Here is a 25,308-nt window from a genome sequence, read left to right as displayed (position 1 = left end):
CCAAATCTTGGGATTAATTGTCAAAGCTTGGACACCAACCTCTCATGAGCCGTGGCGGATGCCGGGATAACGCAAGGAGGATGAATTTTAAGGGGGGGGGGGGAGGTCTCCCTCGAACCACCTGGAGGCGCACGGTGGAAAAGGAGGCCGTCTCAGCGGGCCTCGGCTGGGCGCGCCTGGAGGAGGCCGCGTTGGACCGGGAACAGTTGAAATCCTTCCTAAAAGCCCTATGCCCCTGATAAGGGACAATAGGGTAATCATCATCATCATCATTTTAAGGGACTGGGACTGGAAATCTGCTGAAGTCTGAATCTTTTTGTGGGACAGCAAAAAGTGTATGACATGTTGAATGTATGTATCATACATACATTTTTCATTATTTACTTAATAGGTCACCTTTCAGTAGCCATACTCATTAGTCATTACTCACTATGAAGCAATCCCGAATTACTTCCTCAAATTATTATTAATTAAAGCAACTTTAATTATTACATTAATAAAACCTACAGGAAATAGTTTTAGAAAACTGTGACTTCATCAAGGTACTTGGATTGATGATTCAGACATAGAAAATAAGTTTTTTTTTTAGACAGCATTCTTAGCATTCTTTAAGACAGTGGAAAACGCATATTGTTCATTTACCGGTGGCGGATTCAAAAGGTTACTGACAATATAATATTGTCTATAGACGTGGGTAAATGTCTCATAGGTAAGTTATACCTATTTATATTTTTTACATTTAATTTTTATTTAGTCACATACAGGTCGAACGCGATTAATTAACATTATTATACCTTTTTTCCAACGTTTCGGTCAGGTTGCACTGGCCATGGGGTCGCGGAAAACCACCTCAACTGTATGTGTCTTTAAATATGTGTACATTTAATTTCTAATGAACTACCTTGATTTCTAGCGATTTTCCTTACATCAAAAATACAAAAACTTTATTTCATTACCAGACATAGATAAAATATAGGATTAAACAGTAGGTATAGTTTACATTCAGAGATAAAATACGGTATGGTTAGCAATAGCCCTCACACTAGGTCAAGCCTGTGACGTGGGGGCTCAGTGAAGTACCAGAAGATTAATCAAAATGGCGACGCGAAGAATACAGATATAGCGAGAGTTCAATGAATCTTACCTAAACTAAAACTAATTATTAAGCTAATGATCAATTTCTGCAACTACTTTAACGAATGATATAAACTGTGCAAGTATCGGAGTGGGTATGATAGTGTGTGTGTTTGTGTGAGAGAGAGAGAGTTGTGCTTACTGCAAAGGTTTCAGTATGTCTTCTGTTGCCTGGTACATCAAAGTCTATATTTTACTGCCCTTGAGGAAAAAGTAAGCCAATTACGCCACGGTTTACACATCACAAGCGAATTGTGGCGACTTTACTATTTTAAGACATTAAGCTGCTTATCCAGCAGTCATTCCACTCGCTAATGTAATGCGAAGGCTCACTGGCAACACAAAAGTAAATAAAGACATCAAATCTGTCCAAACTGACGAAGCGTTGGATCTATATCCCCACGGACAACTTAAAAATGGCGGAATAGTAAAAAAAAAAACGGAAGTGACGACAGGATCACAAAAAACCGGCCAAGAGCGTGTCGGGCCACGCTCAGTGTAGGGTTCCGTAGTTTTTCGTATTTTTCTCAAAAACTACTAAACCCATCAAGTTCAAAACAATTTTCCTAGAAAGTCTTTATAAAGTTCTACTTTTGTGATTTTTTCATATTTTTTAAACATATGGTTCAAAAGTTAGAGGGGGGGACGCACTTTTTTTTCCTTTAGGAGCGATTATTTCCGAAAATATTAATATTATCAAAAAACGATCTTAGTAAACCCTTATTCATTTTTAAATACCTATCCAACAATATATCACACGTTGGGGTTGGAATTAAAAAAAATATCAGCCCCCACTTTACATGTAGGGGGTACCCTAATAAAACATTTTTTTCCATTTTTTATTTTTGCACTTTGTTGGGGTGATTGATATACATATTGGTACCAAATTTCAGCTTTCTAGTGCTAACGGTTACTGAGATTATCCGCGGACGGACGGACGGACAGACGGACGGACGGACAGACAGACATGGCGAAACTATAAGGGTTCCTAGTTGACTACGGAACCCTAAAAAATGGCGGATCTGAGCGAACTTCAACAACAATTAAATTTTGAGTACACGCCCCGCAACCGAATGGCATTTCTGCGACGCGAAACGAAAACGAAACGCCGCGAAAGGTAGTCTGGCTCTGTCACGCCAACACAACCCTTATTCATTTTTAAATACCTATCCAACAATATATCACACGTTGGGGTTGGAATTAAAAAAAATATCAGCCCCCACTTTACATGTAGGGGGGGTACCCTAATAAAACATTTTTTTCCATTTTTTATTTTTGCACTTTGTTGGGGTGATTGATATACATATTGGTACCAAATTTCAGCTTTCTAGTGCTAACGGTTACTGAGATTATCCGCGGACGGACGGACGGACAGACGGACGGACGGACAGACAGACATGGCGAAACTATAAGGGTTCCTAGTTGACTACGGAACCCTAAAAAATGGCGGATCTGAGCGAACTTCAACAACAATTAAATTTTGAGTACACGCCCCGCAACCGAATGGCATTTCTGCGACGCGAAACGAAAACGAAACGCCGCGAAAGGTAGTCTGGCTCTGTCACGCCAACACACAAGAGCGATAGAGATAGATATCTACGAGCGCTTCGTTTCGTGAGCGTTTGTGCCATTCGGCTACGTACCCTGATGGTGCTTTTTCTACGCATTAGTGCGAGAAGTGGTTCATTACTTCGGAGGGCCATCTGCACTAAAAAAAAACGTCGTACAATACACGTGCGAAAAGGAAATTCGTAACTCGTGTATTAATGTATCGCCACTCGTTTCAAACTTCCTCTTTGTCGCACTTATATCGTCCCATCACCGGACAACCAGGCGCGGGGAGCGGTTTCACCCTTACGTTGTCGACCTACCTTTCATTCGCACGAAGAGGTTTGCCTCTTCTTTCCTAATGCGAACTGCTAAGGAATGGAACATGCTCCCCTCATCTGTATTCCCGGGCGAATACAATCTGGGTGAATTCAAGTCAAGAGTGAATAGGCTGTTACTGAACCAGTGAGCTACAACCTCGGCCTTGTCGTCACTTTCCATCAGGTGCGACTAAGGTCAATCACTGGCCAGTTTATAATTAAAAAAAAAAAAACGTACTATTTCGAAACGAGTGGCAATATTAAAAATTGCCAATTTTCTCTTTGTCCGTTTATAGTACATTTAAAGCTCGGCCACACATGCTCGTTTTGAGAGTGCAGGCGGAGCGCAATGATAGTGGTGCGCCGGACGAACGGTGGCGATGGCGTTGCGCCCAGCGGTCGCCGGCGGGAACAAACGAGCGCGGAATACGCGCGCATTCCGCTCCGCTATCAAAACGCTTTATGTGTGCCGGAGGCTTTACTATAAATAAATATTTCAGGACATTCTTTTCACCAACGGTAAGCTCAAGAAGGCTTGTGTTCCATATGGATGGCGAAGTGCCATGAACTCCTAACTAAGTATGAAAAAACGTTGGGAAAAAAGGTAAAAATAATGTTAATTAATCGCGTTCGACCTGTATGTGACTTTAAATATAAGTATGAAAACATGGGTTAGTTGGGGGTTCATGGTACTTCACCGTCGATATGTTCCTTTCGATATAGGCAAGTAAAGAACTACTTACGCCTCACAGTACGGCAGTTTGCCGTATCCTTTGTATGTCCGCATGTTGAGGGTCATCCCGCATTCCTGGCATTTGAAACAGCCTTTGTGCCACGCCTGTAACAAATGAATATATAAATTAATACATGTATTAAATTGATAAGTAACATCGTCTTGAAATAAAACTATGTAAACGGATTAAATCGCGTATAATGAATTTAAAATACATCCCGACGTTACGAACTCTTTACAGCGTTCGTGGTCAACGGGTGACTGAGGAAAATTTACAATGTGCAAAAGCTACCCACATAGAAGAAATATTAACGAACCATGACCACAAATAGATTTCTAAGGCAGGTTCACACACTATTAATAAAGCTAGTTATACAATATTCAAAAATTTACCACAACCATTTAATAAAATTTACCATTTAATTCATTATACGCGATTTAATCCGTTTACATAGTTTTAGTTCATGAGTAACTATCGCGGTAACCGAAGACAATATTAACATCGTCTTGACTCATCACACATATCAATCTTTTTTTGAAAGATAATTATTTTATTATTAAAGGAAAAAAATGGAAAAATTTACGCTTCCGGCGGGACTTGAACCCGCACCATTTTTGCAATCCGTGCAATGCTCTTACCAATTGAGCTACGGAAGCCACGCCGGACTTCGCAAATCTTTCCATTATTCGCAAATTTTTTCCTTTAATAAAAAAATGTTTAGAATCGTTAGCAGACGTTTCTGCTTAATAAAAAAATTAATAATTATTTTAGACGGGCAGTTACGAACTATTTGCGGAAATCAACTCGACGTTTCTATCCCCTCTCCTAGCCAGAGAAATAGAAATAGAAATATTTATTGACTTAAAAAAACATGTCTTTGGGTTCTGTCTGAGCTAGGATATCATGTGTGTAGAGGGAGGAAATATGGTCCTTACATATTATATACAACTTAAAGGTAAGGTTCTTTCCTGAGGCATACTATGGATACCGTTGGCAATTTATCTTATTAATTTCTATACTAAAACTAGAATTACTTGCTTCAACGTAGTCTTTAGTCTTCACTGCAATTAAAATTACTGACACAGACTGTCCACTACAGACACCGCATTTTAAAGCATTTAAAACAAACCGCATAATATAGAGGTTCTTCAATTTGTACAAAGTACACTATAAAACTAGAGAACAAATCAAATTATTTTATTGAATATTTTTTGATCTTTTTTCAAGTAGTCAAACTACTATATATAAATTATAAATTGAAATAGATATCATACACGAAAGAAAAAACGACAAGACTCACTGGTGGCCGAGCCGGTAATCGAACCCATCAGGTCTTCAGCTTACGCGGCTAACGTCTTCACCACTAGACCACCCGCCCGCCGTGGTACCCGACGAAATTTCTCTAGTGTATGTTCTCTGATAAGGCTATGCGCCTTTTGACCAATTCTGAGGGCAAAGGATTCGTATAGGTGGTGCAAGCACTAATTGCTCGCCCTCAAAGATAAGCACTCACGTGTATAATAAAAGAGACACAGCTATATTGATAGCTCACCGCTGGGCGAGTAAGTATAAACATCGCCGTGTCTCTTTTATTTACACGGGAGTGATTAACTTTTGTTAGTTTTTATAGCCGATAGCTCATAGTTTACTAGCTCGCGGTGGGACCAGTGCCTAAGGGCCCATTTAGACGGTACGAGAACTCGCATACGAGTTTTATTACATTGCGGTATTGACGGCTGCGCAAAATTGTATGTAACTTAAACAGCCCGCAATGTAACTAAAATCGCATGCGAGTTCGCACGCCGTCTAAATCAGGCCTAAGGCTACATACCGAGATCCGTTACGTTCATCTGAAAATGCAGAAGTGGTCTGTGTTGGCCGCATACCAGAATGATTAGCGCGATGAGCACATTATGACTAGGGTTTGCTCCCGGGAAATACCGGTACCGAAAGTACCGGGAATTCCCGGGATTTTTGGCCAAGCAAAGAACCGGGAAATCAACTTGAAAAATCCCGGTACTTTCGGGACCTTCGGGAAATACTTTTTAGTGACATTTTTTGCTACAAAATGTATTTATTTAAATTTATATTATTTAAACAGTTAAAAAATAGGCATAGGTACAGTAACACGCGCTTGATCACTATTTAATAGCGGGTGGCAGTGGTAGCCTGGCAGCCGTGGCCACCGCGATACCCTACGAGTAGCTAGCCCCACTAGCCAGTTCAGCAGTCGAGTTCTGTATTTTTGGTGATGGTTTGTTATATTAATTTGTGTATTTGTTTTTTCTCTCTCAATCTCATTTCTCATTTGACTCATTTTCCACATAATATAAAAATGTTATTAAAACTGTGTTCGCGTATTTTGCGATAGACTCAAACACTACTAAAAGGATATTTATGCGTTTTTCACCTATGTATGAATAGAGTGATTCTTGAGGATTGTTTAAGGTTTTGTTATTATAAATTGATTATTAAAACATGACTATATGTGCTAAAAGTCGGTAAAAATCACGCTGCTTAACAGCTTCAATCGAAAACCCTGCCAGTACGTACCGATCGACTTATAACAAAATAATGTATGGTGGAATTGTCGCTCTTATACAAAGTCGGCAATGGCTTATGTCTAACTTTTAAGGATAACGCTATAAACATGCTTAACTTTTAAAAAATGTTTACATATAACATATAATGTGATATTACGGTATTCCACAGAAATTTCCAGAAAATGACTAATTTTCTCGAGAACCTTCCCTTTGACTAGCAAACAAATAGTGCACCACATCAAATGTTTTGTTCCTTTTAGTTTACATTCTTTGCTTCAAATTACATATTTGGGGAATTTTGTGAGGTTTTACTGCCGGTCTATAATCAATTATTATATTTCTTTTATAGTATTTGTCTTGTCTTATTTTTCTTACTAAGCGATTAAACATCTCCCAGTAATGGCAGATAGCTTAATCGAAGCAATGTATTGTAACGGTAACCATTGATGCCTATGGTTGCCAGATAGTCGGGTTTAAGCGGAATTCTTCACGATTTTTTGCTTGTTCTCCCGACTCCCGATTCATTATAATGAAAAACCGGCCAAGAGCGTGTCGGGCCACGCTCAGTGTAGGGTTCCGTAGTTTTCCGTATTTTTCTCAAAAACTACTGAACCTATCAAGTTCAAAATAATTTTCCTAGAAAGTCCTTATAAAGTTCTACTTTTGTGATTTTTTTCATATTTTTTAAACATATGGTTCAAAAGTTAGAGGGGTGGGGGGACGCACTTTTTTTTCCTTTAGGAGCGATTATTTCCAAAAATATTAATATTATCAAAAAATGATCTTAGTAAACCCTTATTCATTTTTAAATACCTATCCAACAATATATCACACGTTGGGGTTGGAATGAAAAAAAATATCAGCCCCCACTTTACATGTAGGGGAGGTACCCTAATAAAACATTTTTTTCAATTTTTTATTTTTGCACTTTGTTGGCGTGATTGATTTACATATTGGTACCAAATTTCAGCTTTCTAGTGCTAACGGTTACTGAGATTATCCGCGGACGGACGGACGGACGGACGGACGGACAGACAGACATGGCGAAACTATAAGGGTTCCTAGTTGACTACGGAACCCTAAAAAGACATATAAAATAATACTCCGAGCGAAAGCGGTGCGGTTCAGTTATGGTAATATAATAATAAAAGATGTAAAATGCCAATAATATGTTGTTTTATTTGAAAAAGCGAAAAAAATTGACCAGTCCCGAAAGTACCGAAAATCCCGGGAAATCCCGGTTCTAAAATGCTTCGGTACCGAAAATCCCGGTTCTTTAAAACAGTACCGGTACTGCAATCCCTAATTATGACACTATGTCGCGCTCGGTGCTCTTCGCTAAATATTTGTCCAGCAACATATATGATCCACTATGTCTATGTCACATATAATATGCGATATCATTTCGTATACGGTGACTTTTTCCAGTTTTATTGATACGCCTCTAAGTGTTTTTAACCCCCGACGCAAAAACGAAGGGGTGTTATATGTTTGACGTGTTTGTCTGTGTGTATGTCTGTCAGTCTGTCTGTCTGTCTGTGTGTGTGTGTCTGTCTGTGGCATCGTAGCTCTCGAACGGATGAACCGATTTTGATTTAGTTTTTTTGTCTGAAAGCTGAGTTAGTCGGGAGTGTGTTTCATGAAAATCGGTCCACTATATCGCGGTCGGGGGTTTTTTCAAAATTTTAATTTTGTGGTTAGGTTATTCATAAATGATAAAACTAAAGAGAAATATGCATCGAATCGCATGTGATCTGCGGCTTTAGCGTCTCATCGGGCCCACTGTATGGAAAAAGACGCCGCGTCGATGTCGCGCCGACGCGGCGTCGGGCTTTGCCATACAGTTGGCCCGACGCTACGCTCGCGAGACGCTAGGTGTGGAGGCGCCCTTAATAATTATTGGCAGGTGTGTAATACTTGTAATAGTGTGTATACTATTTTTCTGTTCTACGGAGCCGGAAAGCGGTAACCTGGCGCAGAGGCCTGAAATTTGACGTTTTCCGGCCGGTGGATAGTAAACTATTTTTATTGTGTATTGAATGCATTGTGTATTTCAACGAGGCTGTCTGGTATTGCCACCTGAGGGTCGTTGTATTATGCTATGTATATGTATTATGTATTACTAATACATATTGAATACCAAATATAGAAATGGTACAAACCAGGTCAAGAACGATTGTCGTTGAATGCACGACTTATGACTGCAGGTTTTTTTGTGGAATATTTTCCTGTACAAATATATGTCTTTAATCAGTCTAAACGTTATTAAACCCCCGTGTAAAAATGACGATATAAATAAATAAACCGATTATATCGAAAAAAAAAAATGTGACAGATAGACAGACAGACGCACAGAGCCGCACCATAAGGGACCGGCCACATCTAAGAGACGCATGTCCTGAGGTGCGGAACGGACGTCCGCGCCACGCCACCTGAATGTAATTCAAAAAACGTCTCCTCAGTACATTTTGTATAGGAAGGACGTAAGACGCGCCCCAGGTGGCGTGGCGGCGGCGTGGCGTCTTACGGCCTTCCTATACAAAATGTACTGAGGAGACGTTTTTTGAATTACATTCAAAAAACGTCTCCTCAGTACATTTTGTATAGGAAGTACGTAAGACGCGCCCCAGGTGGCGTGGCGGCGGCGTGGCGTCTTACGGCCTTCCTATACAAAATGTACTGAAGAGACGTTTTTTGAATTACATTCAGGCGGCGTGGCGGAGACGTCCGTTGCGCGCCGCAAGACACGCGACGCCTAAGTAGGTCCGGTCCCTAAGGGTTGTACCTTTTTGGTACGGAATCCTAATGAACGCTAGAATACCAGTGGGCTATTTGACCACAGTGACATTGACACTTGACAGTGACAATTATGTGCCCATTTCTGGGTTGATAAGAAACACTGTTACTCAGCGTCAATATTTCGTCACTACTTTGAAAAAATCTCATATCTTCTTGTGTCAATTTAAAGACAAATGTGGTAACTATGTATGGGCTGCATATGGAGTTACTGCGTTTTAACTTTGAGTAGGAAAGTGAGATACGAGATTTTTTCAAAGTCCTGACGATTTCCTTGTTAAACAGGCAATGAACGGCGAAATGTCACTGTCGGGCGACAATTTGTCACTGTTGTGCGCTGCGCTGCGCTGATATTAGTCACTGTTCGGGTTCGGGTGACACATAAGTAACATTAACTTAATACAGTAACCTAAATACTAGCAAGAAACCTTTCCACCTTAACGACGACCGGTCTGGCCTAGCGTGTAATGACCCTGCCTGCTAACCCGCGGTCCCGGGTTCGAATCCCGGTAAGGGCATTTATTTGTGAGATGAGCACAGATATTTGTTCCTGAGTCATGGATGTTTTCTACGTATATATAAGTATTTGTAAGTTCACAGAAATCGCGAAGCGTCTGGTTGAGGTAACTGGTGACCGAAGAGCTGGCGACTTCCTCGCACAACGTATCAGCATTGCGATACAGCGAGGAAATGTCGCCAGTATCCTTGGTAACAATGCCTCAAGGGCCTATTTTAGACATTAGCTAGCTTTTAAATTTAGTCTTAGTTTCTTATATAATTATGTAAATATGTTCATATAAATAAAGAATAGGTTTTTATAAAAAAAAATACACATCTAGAAAAAGGTCTATATGCCACCTCTATTTGAGCAAACTTTTATGCATCCTTCTAAGTCTTATTATTTTTTCAAGTAAAAACTTATCACAGCTATAAGCTTCAATAAAGTGTTAGTTTATTTATAGATCAATCAGTATTACAAGACTGATTAAAATCTGAATAAATTACGTGACAAATTACCTGATGTAAATATGTTCAATGTAAATAGACATAGACATAGACATTCTTTATTGGTAATGAAAATTACAGGTCATAACTTTTACCATATTAGATTATTGCACATATTTATGTAATTACATCTATACACATTATCTACATTTTATACATTTGTTCAATAACTATACATTTTTATATAGTCTGCGATTCTTTACATATAACATTATTATTTATTATCATTAATATTTGATTATATAAAGAATTTGTTAGTCTTTATACATTAGATATATCGTTGTCTGAGTACCCACAACACAAGCCTTCTTGAGCTTACCGTGGGACTCGGTCAATCTGTGTAAGAACGTCCTATAATATTTATTTATTATTATTTAACCTTTCCAATCTTCTAAATGAAATACTGGCCAGTAACAGCAATCTGGACATGTTTTACAGCACAAAATCGCAATTTCTTTAGATTAGTAGCCGATACAAATAAATATTACAAGCTAATACGACTCCAAGTTCCATTAGCTACTGATTATTAATCAATCAAAAGCCTCCGCCAAACATAAAGCGTTTTGATAGAGTAGCGTTAGCGGAGAGCAATGACAGCGGTGCGCCGGCGGAACGCCAGCGTTCCGCTCGCAATCCGCGCGCATTTCGCTCGCAATCCGCGCGCATTTCGCTCGCAATCCGCGCGCATTTCGCTCGCAATCCGCGCTTGTTAGTTCCCGCCGGCGTCCGCTGGGCGCAACGCCAGCGTTCGTCCGGCGCACCGCTATCGTTGCGCTCCGCTAACGCTCCGCTACCGCTCCGCCTACGCTATCAAAACGCGCATGTGTGGCCGAGCTTTAAGTGTGTACCCTATTGTATGAGTCTCTAAAACTACCCTCCTATTAACATGTATACGTATAGCCTGTCTGTTAGTGTTCATTTTAAGGAATTTATAAATAAAGAAATAAATCAAGCAAAAAAAGCAATGATACAATTCGGTTTTTAAATCTTCCGATAGTGAAAAGGGCAATGAAAGAAGTTCACATTATCCGGTGAGATTGTTCGCTGCTTATCTAACCATTAGTTATAATATAATCTGGTTATCTTCCCAATACCGAACCGCTGTAACTGTAACTGTTGTTAGCCCGGTGGCACCGTCTACAGTTAAGGTGTGTCTACACCGCCAGTTAACTTTTGTGGAACAATCACTGTACAACAGTAATAGCACAGATTATTAATAAGTTACTAACGACACTAACGTAACAGATCCTTCACTTGCCCGCAAAGCGACAAATACCTACGCTTTATACTATACTAAAAAGTTCCTACGTAAAACTCAGAAGAATAGTATAGTACGTGCCACGCGACTATACACAGGCGGGCGCATGGCGTCCCTCGGCCACTAGTTTATTCGAATGAACGTCTAGCGTGTAGGTAATTAACGCGCGACCGCGAGCGAGTGACGTAGGCCTGGTAATAGGGCAATTCACATAATGTAGGTAACCACAATAAGATAACTTTTGATTGAATACGGCATTGACATTATGGATTTTGATACGGAATTCCAGCAATTGCTGACTCCGTCTGCGAGCCATCCGTGACCGTGACCACCGGTAATGCAATCCAACAGAAATATCGGAGGTAAACAATCACATTTTATTAAGGCAGACCAGTTAGTGCCATTATATCCACAAACAATACATCCATAAATAAATTCACGCCTGTACGGGCCAGCCTGCCAGCACACTGATCATTAAGTTTCAGAACTACTATTAATAGGTAGAAAGAAAACGAAATTTTGACATTGCAATGACTGGGTCCTAGCAATTGAACCCATATCCCACAGTTGACTTTTACACCGTATTGTACACCAAACCATCTGTTACCGAATTTAGCGATCGCAATTTTTATGTATGGGAATTTCCATAGACTTCTGCTGCGTGACGTAACACGTCTGTTAACTGTGGGTGATGCAACTAGCCCTTAACCCCTAACCAAAACACGTCATTAAATGTTACAGTTAAACTGTAGTTAACCGCGTGCCACCGGCCCCGCGACCTTAAGCCGCCATCTGTTAACCGGGCCACCGTGCAGTTACGGCGCGAAATAACTAAACCGCCAACACTAGAACGGCCTAAGGCCACTTTTACTATGTTTGCAACGGCATGTAATAAACTTTTTCTGAAACATGCAATGAAATATTGTCTTTACGTTCCTTAAAATGGGCTGGGAAGTATCGCTTTTGTGGGCGCAACAACTCGAGAGAACTGTAAAGGGATTTCATATTATTTTTCAGGCCTAGGCCTGCAAAGTAACTTTTTTTTATAAAATATTGTCCTTTAGAGCATTTTTTTTTATTTCATTGTATGTTTGAGAAAAGCACTATACATGCCTCGGCATGAAAACGGATTCCCGGCCTCGTATCCCTATCCGGCCTCGCTCGCACGCTCGCTCGGCCGTATATACCCACTTGGCCGGAAATCCTCATTTTCCCGGCCTCTGATGTAATGTACTATTACAGCGGATATTCTGACAGAGTTGGAATTCGGGCCATTCGGGGGAAACTATTTTTAAATTTTTTCTTTCTTCATTCATAATTTAATTCAACATACAAGTTTGTCATAGTTATTTGTTATACAAGGGGGCAAAGTTGTATTTTAACACCGAGTGTGGAATTGAAAAACGAGCAAGTGAAAGGATTCTACAGTTGAACCACGAGCGAAGCGAGTGGTTCGAGAATAGAATCCTGAACTTAGCGAGTTTTTCAATACACGAGAAGTAAAATACATTTGCACCCGTGTGTAACACAAAACTTTTCCCCTCACTATAGCGAGGAAACTACAACGCAAAAAATGCGTTTATCACTGCTTCCAGTAGTTCCACAGGTGGTAAATCATCTTCATTACTAGATTAACAAAAGTAGGTGACTTTTGTCAATTAAATAAATAAATATTATAGGACATTCTCACACAGATTGACTGAGGCCCACGGTAAGCTCAATAAGGCTTGTGTTGTGGGTACTCAGACAACGATATATATAATATATAAATACTTATATACATAGAAAACATCCATGACTCAGGAACAAATATCTGTGCTCATCACACAAATAAATGCCCTTACCGGGATTCGAACCCGGGACCGCGGCGCAGCAGGCAGGGTCACTACCGACTGCGCCAGACCGGTCGTCAAAAAAAAAGCAAAAAAAAAAGCAGTTAATTTGACTATATTCAAGGTCAAATTACTTTACCCACTAGTGAATAAAATGGCGTTTTTACAGTTTTTACCCGCTTGCATTAAAGGATAAAACACGTGTTTCCGAGCTAGTGAGGGGAAAATAACTATTCTTTCTTCATTCATAAATCATAATTTAATCCAACATACAAGGTTGTCAAATAAAAAAAACCGGCCAAGAGCGTGTCGGGCCACGCTCAGTGTAGGGTTCCGTAGTTTTCCGTATTTTTCTCAAAAACTACTAAACCTATCAAGTTCAAAACAATTTTCCTAGAAAGTCTTTATAAAGTTCTACTTTTGTGATTTTTTTCATATTTTTTAAACATATGGTTCAAAAGTTAGAGGGGGGGACGCACTTTTTTTTCCTTTAGGAGCGATTATTTCCGAAAATATTAATATTATCAAAAAACGATCTTAGTAAACCCTTATTCATTTTTAAATACCTATCCAACAATATATCACACGTTGGGGTTGGAATGAAAAAAAATATCAGCCCGCACTTTACATGTAGGGGGGTACCCTAATAAAACATTTTTTTCCATTTTTTATTTTTGCACTTTCTTGGCGTGATTGATATACATATTGGTACCAAATTTCAGCTTTCTAGTGCTTATGGTTACTGAGATTATCCGCGGACGGACGGACGGACGGACGGACGGACGGACGGACGGACGGACGGACGGACAGACAGACAGACATGGCGAAACTATAAGGGTTCCTAGTTGACTACGGAACCCTAAAAAGGCTATTCATAGTATAGTGTTCATGCCTGCCAACTAGAGTTGCCACTGTTGCCAGATGGTCGGGATTTGACAGGATTCTCCCGATTTTTTGCAAGTCTTCTTACTCCCGAAGACTTCACATTCACATGACGATTTATGATCTATAGCTCTTCTTTTTCCACACAGACTATCAAAATAGTACATTTCGATACAAGTGCGAAAAAGAGGAAGTTCTAAACGAGTGGCGATAAATTAAAACACGACCGAAGGGAGTGTTTTAAATCGACACGAGTTACGAATTTCCTTTTCGCACGTGTATCGTACGACGTTTTTCAGTACAGATGAGCCTCCGAAGTTTCGACCTGGCATATAATGAACCACTTCTCGAACTAGTGCGTAAAAAAACGACCATCTGTACTGAAAACGGTATTTCATACTCGCTTATTTGCGACGTTTATAAGAATTAGGTATAAGTCGTTTTGGTTTTGTGTCAAAGCAAGTCATTTTCCAAGTTAATGACGCATTTACAGTGATTGCTGCAGTTATCGATGGCAGCTCGGTTGACAATCTTCTGATTTAGATATTAGATATGAATCTAGAGCGTAGTGAGATTATTAAAGTGGTATTTTTGTGCATAGTCGACGTTGTTTCTATTTATAGGAAAACAGTACAGCATCAGTATAGTTAGAATAGAATAGAAATATTTTTATTCGAAAACACTTAACAACGATAGCAATATAATATACAAAAAAATTAACGACACACAAGCAATTCTTTTATGGTTTCGTAGGCACACAGACAATAAACAATTTTCAAGACACACAGAATATGAAGAGCCACGAAATGGCCTCACCTCAGCATATTGCTGGCGACTTTCAGCGCTGGTCTTCCGGTGAGACCATTAAGTGAGAAAACTCACGGAAGGCAACATACAAAAGTAACGAAACAAAAAATAGTAATAATACATCCACACAAAATACTAACAGAGAAAAGTGCCACGAAATGGTCTCATCTCAGCATGTTGCGACTTCCAGCGCTGGTCTTCCGATGAGGCCATCCGGTGAAACAATCAAGACGGGTAACGTAAGTTCTATGTCGAACTTTATCCACAGATATAGGAAGGAAGGAGATATGAAAATGATGCGCGTATGTTGCGCAGTAGCATCGTCCACCTGCAAGTGTCCAATATCCTTCCCTCCTACATCTGTGGTAAAATTGGTAAAAACAAAGAACAAAAATAGGGGATTATGGAAGATGACGAACTAAACTAAATAGGTCGGCTTAGTCGGAAACCGTACTTCCTCTAGCCATGCATATGATGTCATACACGTTTGAACCACGTTACATCTGCGGTTTAAACCCGCGTTTCCGGCGAAAATTATATTGTGAAGACGTTGTTGTTGAAGTTAACGACTGCAAAACGTAAGTTTGTAACAGTTCAATTGTAAAAATAAAAAGTAATTTATATATAAAAGCAATTTGGAACATGTGTTAAGAGAACTATGTCGCGAAAAGTTTTTACGAGAGATAACAGTAGTTGAGGAGTGTCTTTTCAAAAAAGGACTTGTATAAATATAAGTCAACAGTGTTTATTTCTCTAGGATGACATACATAAAAATAACCTCTGTTGACTTATAGAAATAAGTCCTTTTGAAAAGACACTCCTCAGTTAGTCCCCAAATCATCAAGCCATATCGTAATATGGAATGCACATAAACATTATATTGCGGTAAAATATAATTCCCACGTTAAAATGTAATTTGAAATTAGAATACTTAATTAATTTGTAAAAAATATAATGAGTCAAGAGCGCTATGACAAAAAAAGGCGATATATTGTAAAATGCACAATATTTATCGACAAAATTGTACACTTTACTCATACTAAAAGACAGTGAAAGTACTTGTTTCAGTTAGAACATCTTATTAACTGTCGGTTAAATAAAAAACATATGAAAAAAAAAAGCTTTTTCAATTAGTAATGATTGTTTTTCTGATGCTAGTTTAGGAAAAACCGCGTGAAGCACAGAATTCGGAGCTCTTATTATGTACAATTTGATAAGATCACTCTCATAAATGAGATAAATTTAAGTTCCAAATATCTTGTACTTAAGGCCCATTAAACAATATTTATCATTTAATCCTTTGAAATTGAGAAATTGAAAGTAAAACGAACTCAATTTTGTCTTGAAAATACATCGAATCAAGTGATCATTTCTCCGAAAATCTACATGTTATCGAAGTTATTTTAGTATATAAATAATCTGCACAATGTGCTTAAACTGCTGTTATCCATTTGTCGTTATAATATTATATCATGATTTTTTGCCAATTTTTTGAAAACTAGCCTTCCTGTCGCTATTTTACCGGCGACGGACGCCTGCGATTTCAGTGCCGCGCCGGAGCTCGAGGAGGTAAGACGTATGTCGCTTTGGTCTCCGAGTTTTCATCGCAAACGTCGAGAATATTTATTGTTGTGTGGGTCGGACGCCTTGTTTCTACACGAGCTATCCTCGCATTGTGTGTGTGTAAACAGCGACCAACGAGTTTGATCCTAGATCCGTAAATATTTGCTTTTGTAATACTTTGTTATGTTTAAATGTTAAAGTATTACAACGTTGTGATGATAAAAATGTGAAAATTACAATACGGTCAAGATGATAAGACACATCAAGATGGTACTCGGGATCTGATGATGGAGCCAGAAGGTGGTCACCAGTACCAGTGAACCATGTAAGTAAACGACTTCGTGTTTAGGCTCGTTGGGTTCGTCTCAACAAGACCTTTGACAAGAGGTGGTACTCAGGGTCTGATGATGGAGCCAGATGGTGGTCACCAGTACCAATGAACCATATAACTAAACCCAGAGATGGGGAAATCGTAATCGATTCCGGATTACACGATTACTTGATTTTACTTTGTAATCTGACACTACTGGGTGTCAGATTACTTGTAATGTAATCAAGTGAAACGGTAAATTACCATTACATGTAAAGGAATCACTAATCATCTATACAATCATTACTATTACCAATAATTCGGAATCATAGTCGATTCAAAATAACTGAAATTATTGACTTGATTACTTTCAGATTACGAATATGTAGTACCTCAGATTGCTGACTGTCACTTTGACACAAAAGTCGTCATGGGTGTCGTAAAATAGGTTTTAGGAGGTGCTGATTCCAAAATTAATGACTAATGTTCAATCTGACATTGCTGACTGTCACTCTGACACAAAAGTCGTCATGGGTGTCGTAAAATAGGTTTTAGGGGTGCTGATTCCAAAATGAATGACCAATTTGGAATCTGACATTGCTGACTGTCACTTTGACACAAAAGTCGTCATGGGTGTCGTAAAATAGGTTTTAGGGGTGCTGATTCCAAAATTAATGACCAATGTGGAATCTGACATTGCTGACTGTCACTTTGACACAAAAGTCGTCATGGGTGTCGTAAAATAGGTTTTAGGAGGTGCTGATTCCAAAATTAATGACTAATGTTCAATCTGACATTACTGACTGTCACTCTGACACAAAAGTCGTCATGGGTGTCGTAAAATAGGTTTTAGGGGGTGCTGATTCCAAAATTAATGACCAATTTGGAATCTGACATTGCTGACTGTCACTTTGACACAAAAGTCGTCATGGGTGTCGTAAAATAGGTTTTAGGGGGTGCTGATTCCAAAATTAATGACCAATGTGGAATCTGACATTGCTGACTGTCACTTTGACACAAAAGTCGTCATGGGTGTCGTAAAATAGGTTTTAGGGGTGCTGATTCCAAAATTAATGACCAATGTTCAATCTGACATTGCTGACTGTCACTCTGACACAAAAGTCGTCATGGGTGTCGTAAAATAGGTTTTAGGGGGTGCTGATTCCAAAATTAATGACCAATGTTCAATCTGACATTGCTGACTGTCACTCTGACACAAAAGTCGTCATGGGTGTCGTAAAATAGGTTTTAGGGGTGCTGATTCCAAAATTAATGACCAATGTTCAATCTGACATTGCTGACTGTCACTTTGACACAAAAGTCGTCATGGGTGTCGTAAAATAGGTTTTAGGGGTGCTGATTCCAAAATTAGTGACCAATTTGGAATCTGACATTGCTGACTGTCACTTTGACACAAAAGTCGTCATGGGTGTCGTCAAATAGGTATCCGGAGGTGTTTGAAAACTAATGACCAATTTGGAATCTGACACTGTTGACTGTCACTTTGACACAAAAGTGATCATGGGTGTCTTCAAATAGGTTTTCATGGGTACTGATCTCAATATTAATGATCAATTTGGAATCTGACATTGCTGACTGTCACTTTGACATAAAAGTCGTTATGGGTGTCGTCAAATAGGTTTCCTTTCCAGGGGTACTGTAAACATTCTGTATACATATAACATGTAAAATGGTGCAATAAAGAATATTTACTTACTTACTTACTTACTGTGCAATGTCAGGTTCGAAATCGGTCATTACTTTTTAAATCATTTCATTAATTTTGGAATCAGTGCCCCCTAAAAACTATTTGACTACACCCATGATTCCTTTTGTGTCAAAATTACAATTAGCACTGTGAGATTCCAAAATAGTCGTTAATTTTGGAATCAGCACCCCCGGAAACCTTTTTTGAAGACACCCATGACGACTTTTGTGTCAAAGTGACAGTCAGCAATGTCAAGATTCCAAATCGGTCATTAATTTTCAAATCAGCACCTCCGGAAACCTATTTGACGACACCCATGACGACTTTTGTGTCAAAGTGACAGTCAGCAATGTTAGATTCCACATTAGTCATTATTTTTGGAATCAGCACCCCTAAAACCTATTTTACGACACCCATGATGACTTTTGTGTCAAAGTGGCAGTCAGCAATGTTAGATTCCACATTGGTCATTAATTTTGGAATCAGCACCCCTAAAACCAATTTTACGACACCCATGACGACTTTTGTGTCAAAGTGACAGTCAGCAATGTCAGATTCCACATTGTTCATTAATTTTGGAATCAGCACCCCGCAAACCTATTTGACGACACCCATGACGACTTTTGTGTCAAAGTGACAGTCAGCAATGTCAGATTCCACATTGGTCATTAATTTTGGAATCAGCACCCCCTAAAACCTATTTTACGACACCCATGACGACTTTTGTGTCAAAGTGACAGTCAGCAATGTCAGATTCCACATTGTTCATTAATTTTGGAATCAGCACCCCCGCAAACCTATTTGACGACACCCATGACGACTTTTGTGTCAAAGTGACAGTCAGCAATGTCAGATTCCACATTGGCCATTAATTTTGGAATCAGCACCCCCTAAAACCTATTTTACGACACCCATGACGACTTTTGTGTCAAAGTGACAGTCAGCAATGTCAGATTCCAAATCGGTCATTAATTTTTAAATCAGCACACCTGAAAACCTATACTCGTGGTATATGCACTTGAAATGTGAAAGTGAAAATGCTAGAATGACATGTAAACCACGAAGTTGTATAGTCATATTGTTCATTGGTATTGGTGACCAGTGACCACCATCTGGCTCCATCATCAGACCCTGAGCACCACCTTGAAGTAATTAGAATTGTATTTGTCTTATTTTATCATCATATTAATATAATTATACTTTACTCTAATACTTATCATATAACAAAAGCAAATATTTGGGATGGGATCTACTTTTATAATTATTACTTTAATTTTTTAAATAAATTTTAACATAAGTAATTGATATTATTTCGCGCTATATTCTCGTATTTTCGTACAAAATAATGTTTATTAGAAACCAAAAGTTTATATCGAGATAGTAGATTGTGGTTGTTATCAAAATTCCATAGAAAGGATCAAGATTGTTTTGTCCATTATTGTAGTGCGAGCGAGTGATAAGACGTGCTAGAAAGGGTCGGCATATTGGGCTCGCGCGGCGGGTAAAATACCTAATTTCGCCCGACGCCGAAATGTTATAACGCTCTTAAAGAACAGGTGAGACTGTAGGACTGGTAGAAAACATTTAATTTAAAAAACAGGTTTTTCTTACTTTTATGTTATTGTTACATAATATTTGCCAAAAATAACGACGTTTCATTCAAATGATTCGTAGGTAGTCTAAATGAATCTGATTAGGCAGATCCGGTTCACAGATCGAGTTTTAAAGAATCGAGGCCTCCATAACGCCATTGTAATTTTAGTATGTCGGATTTTTTTTAACATTTGTCCTAATGTACCTATAGGAAGAGGTTATAAGTAGGGGGGAATTGGCATGAATGAGTCTTTGATAGTCATTTGCATTAAGTTTGTATTAATACAGAATGAATGGTGAACTTGATTTTTTTTGTTTTACTGTGTATTAGTGTGTATTTGTGTAATATATTACTCGTCTACATGACAAGATATTTTTGAAACTTCCGAAGTGGCTCTCTTATATTTTATATATTTTTATAAGAATGTTTGTATTATCTCAATAATAACAATAAATATTTAGCCTTGATAGACATTGATACTTTTCCAAAAAAAGTGCTGGTGGCCTAGCGATAAGAGCGTACTACTTTCGATCCGGAGGTCGCGGGTTCAAACCCCGGCTCGCATCAATGAGTTTTTCTAAACTTATGTGCAAAATGTAATTTGATATTTGCCAGTCGCTTTTCGGTGAAGAAAACATCGTAAGGAAACCGGACTAATCCCAATAAGGCCCAGTTACCCCTTCGGGTTGGAAAGTCAGATGGCAGTCGCTTTCGTAAAACTAGTACCTTGTCCAAATCTTAGGATTAGTTGTCAAAGCGGACCAGGCTCCCATGAGGCATGGCAAATGCCGGGAAAAAGCAAAGAGGATGATGAAACATCAACATTTCCAATTCTTCTAACTCTTCGTAGAGTATGTCTATTGACTCAGTTTTGCTGCTAACTAGTGTACAGTCAACCCTTTTACAGTAAAAATCATAACTGACTTCTACAGCAAATAAAGCACGGTGTCAATACGACAGGGTTCTAGAATGGCCTAGGATTCTAATTGGTTGACTGTACGGTCGACTATATACAAAGAGATTACATTTTTTCACCTTATTGCATTGTAATAAGGTGAAAAAATGGATACGTCTCTTTGTAGTCGACTGTACAAACGAAAACACACACCAGCTATTATGCAACTGGTGTTAAACTAATTTAATTACTTTAATTTCCTCACACTACGATATCAAAATTAAGAATCGGCTAACAATATTCGGTACAATGGTCGTGTGAACGAATGTCCAAATTGCCTCTGCTTGTGCAATTTATTGCACTCTGTTAAGCAAATGTTACTCGGCCATTGACGAATCTAGTTGGGTGTTAATTACTAATTAGATTAGCTGTAGGTTTTTATATCATGGCATAGATTAAATATAACAAGATCATACCATTCCATACATTAATATGCGACCACCTAAGAACGCGCATATACTACACCACACATAGATGGCGCCACAAAAAAAAATGTCTTGTAGTTTTCGATTATACTTGTAGATGGCGTTAAGTGTCGCTTTTGACATAGATTTATGGCTCGAAAGTAACACTTAACGCCAATCTACAAATAATCGATGGCAACAAGACATTTTTTGTGGCGCCATCTATGTGGTGTAGTGTATATGCATGCGCATTCTTAGGCGGTCGCATTTTAATGTATGGTTGGTATGATCTTCATATATTTTTTAATATATGATCATGGTGATGGAATGGAATACTGGGTGATCATAAGCGGCAAACTGACTATTATAGAGATCTTATCTTATATCTGCGGGGGCCCTTACGGATACACTTGGGCCCATAGGGATATTTTGTGCAATTACCCCCTAGGATCCTTCAGCTATTCAGGAGCTTCTATACTACGTTAAAGGCTCCTTGACAGTTGCCATTGACTGTCATCGCAACCACGTTTGCAGTACATTGCTGCTGGGACATTTTTCAGAAAAATATTATGGGGTGAAAAGGAAAAGTAACTCTAAAACACCTCTCAATTAATGATAACACTAATGAATTCTCTGCCTGGTTTAGAGATGATGCTAGAAAGTAGAATCTAACAGCTAGTTGGTTTAAGATAAGATTTCTTTAAAAAGAAAAAAAATCTAAGAAACATACATGCATTTATGAACTTAACTGCTAATCTTACATTAAAAAGATTATTTGATTTTTGGTTTCTTAAAGTTCGCTATAAGGAACCAGTGTTTCTTGGTAGGTTAGCCATCGCTCGGGTGACACATATACACAATCACGCATAGAAGGTTATAGGTAATCTTGGTTTCCGCAACTCGACGTCATAATTTTGCGCCTATTTTGCGTGATGGGTTGCGGCACTATTCCTGCCAACCCAACTCTACCAGAAAGCCTAGCCGACGCCTTCTGGGAGATCACGCACAGAATAGGCTAGTTTCCTATACTTAAAACAAAATATTTTATGCAGTGCACGAAATAAAGCACCACATAATTCGAAGAAAAATATGGACAGTAGTTATGTTTAAACATAATTTCTATTTAATAAGTCATAGAGAAAGATATAAATTAAATGAAACGACCGTGATGTCACTCCTCAGTATTTCATAGTAATTCTATATTAGCAAATCGTTTTGACAGTTATTAAAAAGAAGCTGATTTGACTAGTAGGAAACTAGCCTATTGGGACAATATACTTTTACGGGGCAGGCTAGGACAATGTGTACGGAAATGAAGACAGAAACAAATCGGGAATCTGTGACCTAAGATGACCCTACAGGGTTCCCTGTAGGGTCATCTTGTGTTTTCATACCGTTTCGTTTGAACGGTAAAGGCGCCATGGCTATGCTCGGATGACTAAACATAGAAACACCATGATTACGGCTAACGATGGGACAAACAAAACTCTTACGGGACAGGTTAGGACAATGACAAAAATAGGTAAAGAATCGCATAATTTTGACCTTTTTCAAGTAACGTTTTTCTTGTCCCATTTCGTCCACTAGTGTCATAGTGGACGAAATGGGACAAGAAAAACGTTACTTGAAAAAAAAACAAGCACATAATGGCTTAAACTAATGAATATGCCCCAAGTGGTAATAAAAATACCATTTTAAAAATTATTTTGTATTGATAAGCCAAGAAAAGAAAAGTGTACCGTATACGTTAATCGGCACCTGCGAAATGGTTAGCACTAGCAGTATCTAATATAAATAAACAAAGGTGAGTGTGTATAGTAAAACGTCCCACTTTGTCGGTTACCATTAAGGCGAGATTTACTTGTATCTTTACATGAATAAACTGACAAAGCGGCTTTGTAGCAATCGACAAAGTGGGGCGTTTTTCCGTGCACACTCACAAATATAATCCCACAAGTCTTGATAAAGATATATGTTTCGCTCAGTAGAGGATGACGTGTTTATAAATTATTATACCTATTCTAAAAATAAATAAACTAAACCAATGTGTTTTTGTAGAACAAATAATGTAAGATGTAGGTTAATGGACTAATCATCATTGTGTCAAATCTCGTCAATCTCGTCATACTTGATAATTTCATCGCATTCATTAATCATTAGGCAATCCACATGGTTCTGCTGTAATTTAATTATAGGTAATTATGTTTGACATAATTAGTTAATTACATGCAGTTGTATTTAATAAAGTGAGTTTAAAGCGCTAATCTATGGTGACCAGTTAGATTTTATGCTTATACAAAACGGTTTACGGTTTATGAGATACTGTGCCCCAGACAGACACACATAGTGGCTAAATGTAAACTTCCTTTATCTGTACTTTTTAACCCCTTCAAAGCCTACAACTAAACGTTCCACTAAAATTGTGTTTTCTACGAAAAATTAAAACAGTATTATTATTTGTGAAATATAATTTCAAGAAAACTTCTGGTGCAAAATCTGTCCATATTTACTCCCAGTAACAGGTTTTCTATCATACCGTCGCGATACCATCGACATAGTCGACGAGATGTCGGAAGGATTTCAAAGGCAAAAATAAAAAATGGCGGCTTCAATGTATGGGATATCGGTCCTACATCCAATATCGGATCGGATAATGTGAAAACGCACTTATTCAGTATGTTTCTTTATCCCGTTACAGGATCTCAAAGACCACCCTGTAATATTATCTTTTTGTGTTTTTTTACTGCACAGCATTTTTAGGACTAGAGGGGATGTATGTGCGTTTTCACATTATCCGATCCGATATAGGATGTCGGAAGGATTTCAATAGAAAAATCCAAGATGGCGCCTGTAATGTATGGGATATCGGATAATGTGAAAACGCACTAAGGCTTAAATTTATGATTTTTTTGGAACTTGCCTGTTTAAGGTTTATATAAAGACAAATTCAGGAAACGTCTCAATAAGCATGAAACTTATGGTATCAGTAGTCGTTGACCGCGCCCACGTCCTATTGGTTTAATAATTCAATTTGGAGCAGCGCCCGCGCCGGCATTGTTCAGCCGCGTGTTCTCATTGGCTGAGAGTTTTGGGCTAACCAGTGTGCATTTCCATGAAGGATATTTTTCTTAGTAGATATATTGAATTTGTTTCAGTTTATTATTTATGTAAGTAGTAAAAATAATTTGTTTTGTTGTAATTAATCTAATAGGAAGTATGATTATTCTTCATGTGGAATAAGGACATTTGGTCACATTTGTATTAAAAAGATCTGTTGGGATTTCAGATGGAAAGGAGCTGATTGAATTTAAAGCATAAGAAGTTAAGAACACTTCTATAATGTAAAGCTACATATCGTCACTACTTTTAAAAAATCCATACATACTTACTAATTTTCTTTTCATTGACAGACGAAGATACAAGTTTTTTTAAAAGTATTGACGATATGACCTAAAAGATAGTAAGTATGGAAATATATCATGCTTAAATTGCAACCAAAAAAGAGATCATTATCATCATTCGTCCTTAACCAAGTAATTTGGGGTCGGCATGTCTTCCTCTTCCATATCTCGCTATTGCCCTTTATCATCATTCACTTGCTTTCTTTTAACATAACAATTAAAAAGTTATCCACTCCCATATTCCAAATGGTCTAGATCTAGATCTATACATAAACTCCGGGCAGAATCAAAATTGCTTGAGAGTTATTTTTTTACTTGTAAAGCTCTTACCTCGTTTGAGCTTGCCAAGCGATCAGAATACTTCTTGAACTAGTTCACAGAACAATGACGACATTGACGACCAAAATTATACCTTAAATAGTTGCATTATGGCTGTGAATAAGTCTAAAGTACTCGTGAGCCATTTTAGGGAGTATCTTTATCTTTTTATGACTTAATTATTTTTATAGATTAT

The 25,308-nt window shown here is 38.4% G+C and overlaps 1 protein-coding gene and 1 non-coding gene across 3 annotated transcripts in view; both read right to left on the bottom strand.

The window, feature by feature from the left end:
- Positions 1-25,308, bottom strand: part of LOC125238793 (LIM and SH3 domain protein F42H10.3) — a 49,683-nt gene that overhangs the window by 13,191 nt on the left and 11,184 nt on the right. For both annotated transcript variants that reach the window (XM_048146236.1, XM_048146237.1), the window contains exon 2: positions 3,746-3,840. In XM_048146236.1, coding sequence (XP_048002193.1) covers positions 3,746-3,840 — 95 coding nt within the window. The remainder of the gene's footprint in view (positions 1-3,745; positions 3,841-25,308) is intronic.
- On the bottom strand, positions 4,319-4,392 carry Trnas-gga. Its single transcript has one exon. It is a non-coding gene; the product is annotated as a tRNA-Ser (tRNA).

This window comes from Leguminivora glycinivorella, chromosome 24 (genome assembly GCF_023078275.1).
Source record: "Leguminivora glycinivorella isolate SPB_JAAS2020 chromosome 24, LegGlyc_1.1, whole genome shotgun sequence".
Lineage (NCBI taxonomy): Eukaryota > Metazoa > Arthropoda > Insecta > Lepidoptera > Tortricidae > Leguminivora > Leguminivora glycinivorella.
The sequence above is the reverse complement of the archived record's forward strand: the minus strand, read 5'-3'. Positions and strand labels throughout refer to the sequence as shown.